Source organism: Rhagoletis pomonella, unplaced genomic scaffold, assembly GCF_013731165.1.
Source record: "Rhagoletis pomonella isolate Grant_MI unplaced genomic scaffold, Rhpom_1.0 Rhpom_scaffold_00001, whole genome shotgun sequence".
NCBI lineage: Eukaryota > Metazoa > Arthropoda > Insecta > Diptera > Tephritidae > Rhagoletis > Rhagoletis pomonella.
In genome coordinates, this window is record NW_023458555.1 from 98,586,210 (window position 1) to 98,598,647 (window position 12,438).

At 36.7% G+C, this 12,438-nt stretch overlaps 1 protein-coding gene across 1 annotated transcript in view; it reads right to left on the reverse strand.

Moving 5' to 3' along the window:
- LOC118749153 overlaps positions 1-59 on the reverse strand; it is a 1,990-nt gene extending 1,931 nt beyond the window's left edge. Inside the window, exon 1 of the mRNA XM_036483924.1 lies at positions 16-59. Coding sequence (XP_036339817.1) covers positions 16-17 — 2 coding nt within the window. The 5' untranslated portion in view covers positions 18-59. The remainder of the gene's footprint in view (positions 1-15) is intronic.
- Positions 60-12,438: the final 12,379 nt, after the last annotated feature.

Below are 12,438 nucleotides of genomic sequence, written 5' to 3' on the forward strand. Positions count from 1 at the left end.
ATTTATTATACTTACATTTTGATTAGAAATATTTTTTCTTCCAAGAAATATACTGTGCAAGAACGCCTCTCAACAAATAATAATAATGGCGTCCTCAATTACATACCGATTATTTGGCGAAGTTAATCGATTTATCGATTGAATCAAATCGCAAACAGTTGTTGTTTCGGCAATTTTGCTGCAGAAAAATTTGTGATGTGGTCCGCAAATATTAAATTAAAAAATAAATTAAATATAATATTTATTTTTAAGTACGCGAAATGTATCTTAAGAATTTCTTTTAATAAATAAAAATTGTCCAAGCTTTTATAAATCGGTTATTTAAGCGTGCAACTTCATTTACTTTTCATTCCACTAAGTCTAAAGTCTCCGATTTGAAACCGCGAAAATTTTGCGATATACGATTGTGAGAGCGCGCAATTATGCGATTTGACAACTAAAACGCAAAATTTTTGCGAATTCGGAAACGGGAGCCCGGCTGATAGTTACTGCGGAGCTAACTAAAGGCGCCCTCGTCCCATTCAGCGAGTTTACAGAGTTAGTAGAAGAGGAAAATTCTGTGTTCGTTTCTTAAAATATTGCACTCCAATAAGGCAAAAAAGGCCCATCCTCTGCCCTTTGGTGCATGGTCTGGGGAGATGGTTGGCCTGAAAAGCAGAAGGTGGCTTAAAATGCCTGTATTATGAAATACGTGATCCCGATAAGGATAAGTAGGCAAAACATGCACTTTTACGGGGTTGAGTGTTAAGCAGTGTTTGTATTGGTCAACTTTGTGTTCAACATTTGTGTTCAACTCAACGCAGCGATGCACGCTAAAAAATTTGAATGGGCAAATGTTGGCTGGCGACCAACTCTGTTGAAAGGGATTAAAGGCCGCTCAACAAAAAATTGAATGCTAATTCAAACAATGAAAACCCATTTATATGGCAAATATTTTGATATTTTTAGGCATCCAACTTTTTTCCATGCAAGGGCGTAGCGACAAAATCACCTGTTCCATTAAATATGGGCAAATAATATCACCAGTATTATATACCTACGTAACTTGTTCATTGACCTTCAGGTTATTATCTGCATTACTGCCGTGTTAATAATAAAAACGCCTACTGAAAAATTTACTTTTGGTCGCTAACGCCCTTTGGCGGTTAGGGCTCGATATGTATGTCAGCACACTTTACGAATTTCTGACGTATATTTCTAACGCCTATAAGCACACTACGAATTTCTAACGTTGGAGTATATATGTATATATGTATGCCAGCATACTTTATGAATTTCCGACATATATGTCGGGGTTCTGGACTCGGATTTCCAGCGACATCTTGTGGCGGCTAGCAGAGGATTTCTGACGTTGGAGCAGATATATACATATGTCAGTGGTGCACACGGGAGTCTCAGGGAGCCACTCGGCTTTCACGTACAAGTCGTGTGTGCGACGCTACCGAATTTATGCGCCGCTAGCAGCCGGTTAAAGCGCAGTTAGTCAACGACGTAGCGTAAAGGTAGGTCCACGTACGTAGCAGCATATCAACTTTACTGTTGATAGAGAGAGAGAGAAGAAACGGCAACGTCACCGTCATGTGAGTTTTCGTTAACACGCGAATCCCATAAGGTAGATCGTATCTGCGTCAACCTACGTCTACGCTACGTCGTTGACTGGTTGAGCTTTTGGTTTGCCTTTGTACTTCATGCTGTAAGCATCTCTTGCGCGATCTGTTTTGTTCAGTACTCACATACCCAGTAGAAATCTTTACCATACAACATCGCTGTTGGTAGCATGCGCTTGCTGCTTTGTATACATGCCAGTATAAATTAACCCTCATTTCCATTCAACACGCGTGGTTTCTCAGAGCGTATGCGTACCTTAATCATACACTTGTACTACTGCCGTATGCAGGGGCGCACCCAGGAATATATTTTAGGGGGTTTTATATTTCTGAAGATATATCACCGGGAAATACTGAAAATTTGCTTGATAATACGCTCTTTAAAATACATTTATGCAAGTTTTATGTACAGTATGTAATAAATAAATAAACGTTTTAAAATTCATAAACTGCACTTTATTTACATAAGATTAACAGAACTCAAACACTTTTAACCGACTTCAAAAAAGGGGAGGTTATCAATTCGCCGGAATACATAACTTTTTTACCACGTGAACCGATTTCAATAATCCTTTTTTTATTGGAAAGATGGTACCTCAAGTGTCGTCCCGTAATTTGGTTTAGAGATCCGATGATTGGATCATGAAGAAATTAACGGTACCCCTAAATTTGTATATGAGAATTGAAGTCGGTTGTGTTCTTTCCTTAAAAACTACTTGTTTAATAAAAAGTTCTATAAACTCAAGATGCGCTCAACTTTCAAAAGTACCTAATACAAATTTTAAAAAAGAGTCAGTAAAAATAAATTTATTGATTCCATGAATTTTTGCACTTTTATGTTCATTTTTTCGATTTCTGGTTTCTGGTTTTCGATAGATGGTGATTTTTGCTAAATTTTTTTAATATTTCGAGTTCCGAAAAAATTAACTGAACTCTCAAGAAAAACGAAAAATTCATATAAAACGACGGACGAGAAATGGAAAAGAAATTTTCTTCTACCACCAAATTTTCATAAATCAGTTTGCAGCTCTCAAGAAAAAAATGCTCGTATATTTATTTCCTCATGAAAATTTACAGCAAAAGCGAAGCGCTTTTTCAAGCAACAGAAATTATAATAAATATTTCTTATAATTTCCTTGAGAGCAGGATTCTTAGCTTCAAGATACAGTTTGCATTTGAGGTTATTAGCTTTAGGGGGGGTTTGAACCCCAAACCCCACCCCTAGTGTGCGCTAATGGCTATATGCATATGGCTGTATTAATGTTTCAAACATACAAAAATGCATTAATGGAAGAGTATTTAAGCATTCTGACAAGCTCCCCATATGTAAATGCTACTTTTATGATACATTCTAATATACGGGGACATACAAATAAGTAGCACTTACATATGCAAATGCACATGTTGTATAAGCCCGTTTGTGCTGAAAATAATATCGCACAACACGTCCGTTCACTAAAATTTTTGTACAAGACTGAAAATATTACAAAAATTCCACTTCAAATTTATCAAGAAATGTTTTTAAAACAACGACAACGTACAATCGCTTGCAATTCGCTAGAATTTGAATTTATTCGTGGAAATTCATGACTATGCATGAATTGTTCACACTAATTCACTCACATAGCAAGCATCCTTCAAGAATACATACAACCGACTTCTACTGGGTACTGATACAAAAATATTGCGATTGTATTGGGAGCTCTGCCAACGTTGTACACCACTGACATATGTATGTATATAAGCATTCGGATCAGCAGCAAACCTTATGCTGCTCTGCTCAAGTTCCAGAAACGGCATGTTGTAAATTCTATCGTTCTTAGGCCTTCACATAGGCCTAGGCGTTTAAAGTTTACGACATACAACAATACGATACTTATGACGCCGTTGTGAATCCCTCAATTAATTGAAATTGTAATCTGTGGTCCGGTTTTTCGAGATTTATCGACGGGGCGTAATTTGTTTCAACCATCAAGAAGTTATTTAAATTTTTGGAGTGTAGAATGTGTGAAGCTGCAACAAAACTGTACTAGCATTGGCTTACGGTTTGAATACTCACCTTTCAAAGTTGTATTTTGGCCTTTTTATGAATAAAAATTTTGGAAGCAAATCAACGAAAATGCACTTCACCCAAGGAGCCATACGATGTGTTTGTGGAGAACGAAAATGAACATTCAGAACGACGACGGTTACACAAATGCTATAAAATAAAAGTTTTGCATTATTTTTAATATTTCACCACATTGATATTATGCAAACATGAACAAACATAAAGGGGGTTTCTCTGAAATGCGATGCGATAGCAATATTGCGCAAGCTCGAAACATGTTTAATAAATATAGATTTTTTTAAATCTTTTTACCCAATATGATACACATTTTTATTTCATAAACCGCGATTGCAAAACTAAATATTTTCGTGATTTAGTTCACGAATATGCATATGTACATAAAAATAATAATAATAATAGATTGGCGCTTACACATAAGTTAGTTTTTGGTCGAGCTTCTCCCCAGACTTGTGGCGTGCGCCTTGATGTTGTCACACAAAGCGGAAGGACCTACAGTTTTACGCCGACTCCGAATGGTGATTGTATTTTTATGAGAAGCTGTGTTTCATGGCAGAAATACACTCGGAGGTTTGCCATTGCCTGCCGAAGAACGACCGCTGTTAAGAAAAACCTTTTTCTATATTTTTTACGACGTTGCTTTGACCAGGGTTTGAACCCAGGCGTCGCGGAGTGCATATGTACATAGATACACAAATAATTAACCTGCTTATTATGTGTCACGAACGATAGGCAATTCGAGCGATTCGTCTGCAGAGGAATGCTTCAAAAATTAGTCCGGCGACATCACTCTGGTCGGTTTAAACACAAACGAGACGATTGCCACGTAATCGATGAAAAGCAAGACAAAGACGATCGATAGAATAATAAAATCGCAATCAGAGATGTTGTCGTCTGCAGACGAAACGTTCGTTTATCCTATCGTTCATGAAACATAGTAAGGCAGTTAGATTACATTTTAAACATTTTACGTATTTTTATATTGGTTTTAATTTAATAAATTATGTTATACACACTGTTCCTGAATTAGTTAAAAGTTCACTAAAACGTACGACAAAAATTGAAAATACAACTTTGTTTGATATCACCTACGTAACCAAAATCCATTTTCACTAAAATCTTATCAGCCTTTTTTCGAAATACTGACATTCAAGAATTGCAAAGTTATAAAAATTTCAGAACAAACATATAGATATATTTTTGAAGTGAAACTTCTTAGGCGGCGGTATCGCAAAATTGGAGAGTGAAATTTTTAAAACTGAAACGTTTCATGAGTGAGAAGAAAGATATAGGTAGTATAGGGAAGGCGAAAAGAGAAATAAAGTGACGCATGACGGGTACGAGTACCTACATACATACGTATATACATATGTATGTTTGAATGCACGTATGTATGTAAACATATATGTATGTATATATGTACTAGCAGACCCGGCGAACTTCGTCCCGCCCAAAATTTATTTCTTTATTCAAATATTTGTTACAAAGTTTTCACCAAAATTCAAGGTCACATATGGTTTTGTGGTCGTCAGAAAGCATATCCTCCATTGCCGCCTTAAAAAACCTAACGAAAGCATTACGTCCGTGAAGAAGTTCTTACGGAAACAATGATCCGGATCGATGGTGAATCGTCCTTGAATCTGTGCCTTAAAACACTTCAAACTGTAAAACACTCATTCAATTCCACCTATAAGAAAAAAAGTATCCTATATGTTCATCCAGGCAGTAGGCTGCCTACGCGCCACCTTTCAAACAAAACGGAACATATTAGAACAAAGACTGGATCATATATGTTAATCTAGGAAAGGTACCTACGTACTAAATTTCAAGCAACTCTGACTATAAATACCACTTTTTCGAATAGATCGGTCTCTGGTCCACTTCACGGAAAAAAATAATCATATGTGCTAATCTAAGCAAAAAGCTACCTTCATATCAAATTTTAAGCAAATCAGACCATAAATACGATTTTTTCGAATAGATCAGTCCCTGCTCAACTTCCCGGAAAAAAGATGCTATATACTAATCTAGGCAAAAGCCACCTACGTACCAAATTTTAAGCAAATTGGACTATTATATGATTTTTTCGAATAGATCGGTCCCTGGTCTACTTCCCGGAAAAAAGTATCATATATGATAATACAGGCAAAAAGCTACCTACTAACCAAATTTTAAGCAAATCGGACCATAAATAGGAGTTTTTCGAATAGATCGGTCCCTGGTCCACTTCCCGGAAAAAAAGGATCCAAAAAGCTACCTGCGTACCAAATTTTAAGCAAATTGGACTATAAATATGATTTTTCGAATAGATCGGTCCTTGGTCTACTTTAGGCAAAAAGCTACATGCGTACCAAATTTTAAGCAAATAGGACCATAAATACGATCTTTTCGAATATATCGGTCCCTGGTCCACTTTCCGGAAAAAGGGATCCTATGTGCTAATCTAGGCATAAAGCTACCTACGTACCAAATTTTAAGGAAATCGGACCATAAAATAGATTTTTCCAATAGGTCAGTCACTGGTCCACTTCTTCCTGGAAAAAAAAGGATCCTATATGCTAATCTAGGCAGAAAGCTACCTACGCACCAACTTTTAAGCAAATTCGTCCATAATAAGACTTTTTCGAATAGATCGGTCCCTGGTCCACTTCCCGGAAAAAAAGTATCCTATATGCTATTCTAGGCAAAAAGCTACCTACGTACCAAATTTTAGCAAATCGGACCATAAATACGATTTTTTCGAATAGATCGATCCCTGGCCCACTTCCTTGAAAAGAGGATCGTATATGCTAATCTAGGCAAAAAGCTACCTGCGTACCAAATTTTAAGCAAATTGATGTTTTCATGTATGTACATTAGACTGCATCACTCCCCATACAAAAAAAGTCGGTACTATTTTTCCATTGTAATTATAAAATCTATTACATTTTAAGACGTCCACCAAAATATTTCGAAAAAATGTTAAGATTTAAGTGAGCTGGACAATTTCAAAATACCTCCAAAAATGGAGTTTTTTATGAATAAAAATAATTTTTTTAACATTTTTTTTTTAAAAAATCCCCTCAAATGTGTAGCGCCAGCTGATTGCCAGATCCTATACGTTAACCTAGGCAAAAAGCTACCTACGTGCCAAATTTTAGGCAAATCGGACCATTAATATGATTTCTTCGATTGGATCGGTTCCTGGTCCACTTCCCGGAAAAAATAATCATATGTGCTAACCTAGGCAAATAGCTACCTACGTACCAAATTTTAAGCAAATCGGACCATAAATAGGATTTTCTCGAATAGATCGGTCCCCGGCCCACGTCCCGGAAAAAAGGATACTATACGCTAATCTAGGCAAAAAGCTACCTACGTGCCAAATTTAAAGCAAATCGGAACTTAAATACGATTTCTTCGATTGGATCGGTTCCTGGAAAAAATAATCATATGTGCTAATCTAGGCAAAAGAAATTTAAGCAAATCGGATCATAAATACGAATTTTTCGAATAGATCGGTACCTGGTCCTCTTCCCGGAAGAAAATGGTTCCTTTATGCTAACCTAGGCAAAAAGCTACCTACATACCGAATTTTACCATAAATCGGACCATAAATACGATTTCTTCGATTGGATCGGTTCCTGGTCCACTTCCCGGAAAAAATAATCATATGTGCTAATCTAGGCAAAAGAATTTTAAGCAAATCGGACCATAAATACGAATTTTTCCGAATAGATCGGTCCCTGGCCCACTTCCCGGAAAAGAGGATCCTTTATGATAACCTAGGCAAACAGCTACCTACGTACAAAATTTAAGCCAATCGGACCATAATAAGATTTTTTCGAATAGATCAGTCCCTGGTCCACCTACCTTAAAAAAGTAAAATTTTTTAGTCTAAAACATGGTGGTTGCTGAAAGCTATTTATATACGAAATTTCATTAAAATCGGACCAGCCGTTCGCGAGATTACCTGTTACAAAAAAAAGGGACTTCTCTTTATATAATTAGTATAGATATAGATAGATAGTATAGATATAGATATAGATGTATGAACGAACTCATTGCGCATTTCAGCTCTGCCGCTACCAAGCAATATGCAAGCGTGCTTCGCGTAACTACATCCATTCGTACATATGTTTGTATGGATATATTTATGATGAAGCAAACGGGCTTCGTTGATATAGGTACTGATGGGCATATGTATGTACTTATGGACAGCAATGTTTTCATGTATGTACATTAGACTGCATCACTCCCCATACAAAAAAAGTCGGTACTATTTTTCCATTGTAATTATAAAATCTATTACATTTCCACCAAAATATTTCGAAAAAATTTTAAGATTTAAGTGAGCTGGACAATTTCAAAACACCTCCATAAATGGAGTTTTTTATGAATAAAAATAATTTTTTTAACATTTTTTTTTGAAAAAATCCCCTCAAATGTGTAGCGCCAGCTGATTGCCAGATACGTCTAATGTGCGAGTGTGCGTGCGTGGGATGTAGACTAAACATAAGTGGTCAGACGCCAATGTTAATTAAGTGTGTAGGTGTGTAATTGTGGAATCGAACATAGGTAGTCCAATCAAACATCTTTGTTAACCGAGTGTAACTGTGTGAGTGCATGAGTGTCGCATCGAACATAGCTGATCAAACCACAACTTTAAGTACATAATGCCCAGTGAAAGTTCGATCGGCCCAGTAAAATAAAGTTCAGGGAGTGTGATTTTTCCAAACAGCGTTTTTTCTTTTTAGTTTTCTTTATACATATGTAAGAACATAAGTACATAACACGGATCGAGTCAGTTAGCCTGGCATAAAGGTATAAAACGATCCGGTTGGTGACGAACGGGTCAGATACAAAAGTTACGGAGCTAACGTGGTGATAATCAGTGATTTTGCAGTGCCAACGTTTTGTACTTATCAAAAAAATAAAAAAATGAAATTAAGGAAAAGTGTCTTAAAGTGTGTATTTTATACAGAATTCTCAGTTAATGGTGATGACTGTGTCGTTTTACCGGATTGTCGCGGTACCGATGACCGCAGAGCCACAACGTAGTGCTATCTTTGGAACTGGAGGTCGCCTGCACTTACACATATGTATATGTATATGTGAATAAAATGACCTACACTCGCCGGCCACTTGAAATAGTCACCATCGATATCCTGCCACAAAAATTGTGAGACGTCTGCATCCGCTGAATTCACCGCTGTGCAGTTACATACGCCACAGATAGTTGCAAACGCGCTAGCACACATACACACATACCAACCATAGATACCCTGCAGGGAAACCGCGGACTGGTGAATCAAATTTCTAGTTCCGTACCAGGTCTTCATCGCCAAAAAGGAACCAGTCCGATAGGCGCTAGATCCCATCCAGTCCAAAATCGGCGAAAAGTGGTACTTTTAAAAAACTGATTTTTTACAGTTTTTTCACTAGAAATCTATATCTAAAGTGACGAATTTAGAAATGGTTCGGAACTATAGAAAACGGGATGCAGAACGAACTAGATCTTATTTGTCCAATTTAGAACTAGTTCGGAACTAACTTGTTTACTTTACATAGATATGTGTTCGGCGGCTTTTTCGTTCAAATACGTTTATATTCTGTGCTTCGCAGATGCTTTTTCATAGCTTGGTAATACAAAACTAAAATTTGTGTTAACATTTCAACATCTTGGGACCGTCTGGAATATAATAAATAACAGCGAGCACCTCTGCAAACTCACCTACAGCTAAAGGTATGTAAACGTACATTTCTTCATTCAAACAAATTTAATTTCAAATTGAAAACACAATTCTTCCAAAATAACTTAAAATCGCGCCACGGATGAACCAAAAATATTGAAAAATCATGATACTTTTTTCTTTCGTCTGTCGATTTTCGAACTGGTTCGGAACTATAGAATCTAGGTCTAGTTCGGAACTATCGAAAAGGGGATGCAGCGGGGGGCAATTGACACTTCCTAGGACATCGCCATGTTAAATTCGCCAGTTGCTTGCATGCAAAAGAGATTTATCGCGAACCAGTACTGGGTCTAAATGTACTAGAAGCGCACCGTTTCAGAACTAGAGATTTTCCCCACAGGGTACAAACATACATATCCACCAGCACATAACAAGCATATACCGATATAACCATCAACATACATCTGTACTCGCCGCAAAAGCTTCACCGCACCTCGAAGATACATCGGGGAAGAAATCGCCACCCACACTTGTATTGAAATAACCGGCATATGGTGTAACGACAGCCGATTTAATATGAATATACATGCATATAAATATATATATACATACATATATGTGGATATATGCATGAACATGTGTATATCTATGCATGCATATTCTAAATCAGAGAAGCAACCCTTTTCGAACCACCCCATACGGAAATTCACCCTGGTGATAACAGTAGAAGCAGTATAAGTAAACAAAATAAAAACTTTCCACTGGCTACCATAAGGACGTAAAGTCCAAAGTCAAAATAGCGGGTGCGATACAACTGGTTCGATGTCATGATCTGCGATCTTGCTATTGGCTGGCCTGAGCTTGTGTATATGTGTCTGCTTGTAAACAAAAGGAGAACGGCAGAATCACCGTAACCAAAATAAACGTCGAAAATGCTTAAATAGCGAGCTGAAGCCTTAATCGAGATTCTTTTGAAGAAAGTCTGTGTTGAAAGCAAAAGTGCTCGAGTGCGAATTGTTATACCCGCCAAATCGGTCGACAAAGTAATTTTGAAAAGTAAAAGCAAAGTGCTTAACGCAAAATAAAAAAAAACCTTTTGTTTAAGACATTTTATTTTAAACCCAATTTGGTCAAGTTCACAAAATTTATATCCGGGCCGCGCCAACTATACTTCCGTGTGTGCTAAGCGCCCCGGCGGCGAAATAGACGTTCACGTCCACTACCAGCGGCTCGAGAGCTTACAAAAACCACCGCATACATAAATACGTACGGCTACATATGCACAGCACCGGCTTAAGCAAGATCGCCAAACACACAACATCGAAGCACCGCATATCACAGCACTCAAACTCACCCATCTATGAGCAGCAGCATACACACCGCATCCCGAACGGCAGCATAACAATCACCTGGATTTCCAGCACCCACCTGGTTTAAGCTAAGTTCTTAAAATTCGTAAAATTTCTCCGTTTTTTGGATTCACTTTAGTTTAAAGTTGTTAACGCGGCACTTGTTTTGAATTTTAAAGTTTATTGTTTTTTTTTTATTTCATTACATTTTACTACATATGCATTTATTTTTAATTTTTGAGCCTTTTGTTAGTTTAATTCGTAATTTGCTACATTTTTTGTTTTACACCGCATTTATTATTAAATTAGTTTTTAAACATACTTTTATTTTCACCACATTGTTTACTCTGCATTTATTTTCGATTTTGAGTTAACTTCAATTTCATCACGCTTTATTGATTGCACTACATTCGCTTTACACTTAAGTACTTTTATGTTCCACATTCGCATTTTGTCAACTTTGGTTAAAGTTAGTAACATTGATTAATGCCTATATTGCATAAGTGTTAATATTCAGTCTCTACACTTCTGTGAATTTCTTTTGTATTTTTTTTTGTTTGAATATTCACCTTTATGTAATTTTTTTGTCACTCGCGCCGGTGTAAATACGTACCTTTTAACGACGATCGATTTCTTTTCGCGACGTAGGGAAGGGCCGAACTGAAAAGGAAAGCAAAACAGGTGGCATACGTACCCACTAAGCGTGATCCACTATACCACCTGTTTCTGTTTGTTTGGTTGCTCTCCTTTCCAGTAGTTATATGTACATATGCTTTGTTTTTCTCCCCAAACACTTCCCAGGTAGTCTGCATGCTGGCGCTAGCATCGGTGGACATACAACATACACACATACTGGTAAGTGAGAAGTCACTATTGTTTTTAACATCTGCATATATATGTACATACATACTCAGTAGCATTAGGAAGGGTCACCGACGGTAAAAAAAAAAAAAATAAATAAAAATAATAATAACATAAAACGTGCATATACATATATACATACATACATATATTTATGTGAGGTAACCAAGGCACATAAATACATGTACATACATACATGTTTGCACTTGTTAAGCATATATGTGCATATGTATACGCATATTTTTTGAGATTCTAATAATTAGATACAAAAACGATTACAAACAAAAAAAAAATACAAAAGAAAGATAGATATTTGTGAGTTAGGGAATAATTAAGATATTGTTAATAGAAGTAGATAATTAGGCAAAGAAAAAAGAGGAAAAAAAAATATATATATATATACATATATCTATAGTAATAATAATCATAAAATTCAGATTCAGTTAGTAGTAGAAGTAAAGAAATAGTATAAGAGGAGTTTTATGTGTTAGGTTTTGTTTTGATTCAATTTAATAAATGAATGTGTATTCTAATGAAATTCGGTTGAACATAGTATTATTATTTAATATGGAATGCTAGGAATTTTCAGGTTGGTGTGGGTGCTGCTTAGGCGCAACACGGAGGGGACGTGGGTATATTACAGGTGACATGACGATTTAACAGGTGACAAACGTTTGACTGACGGACTAGGTCAGGTAAAGGGGGTTTCGCATGATGAACTAGGAGCTCCGGCGGAACTCAAGGCTAAGTGCCGTCGGCACTTAGAAGGGGTGGGATGGCTCCAACTGACCGGGACAGGCTTCCATTTTCTCCTTTTTTTTATATTGGCATGACAGAAAATTTTGTTTGTTGTAGCTGAAGGTAGAGAAGTGGCAAACAAC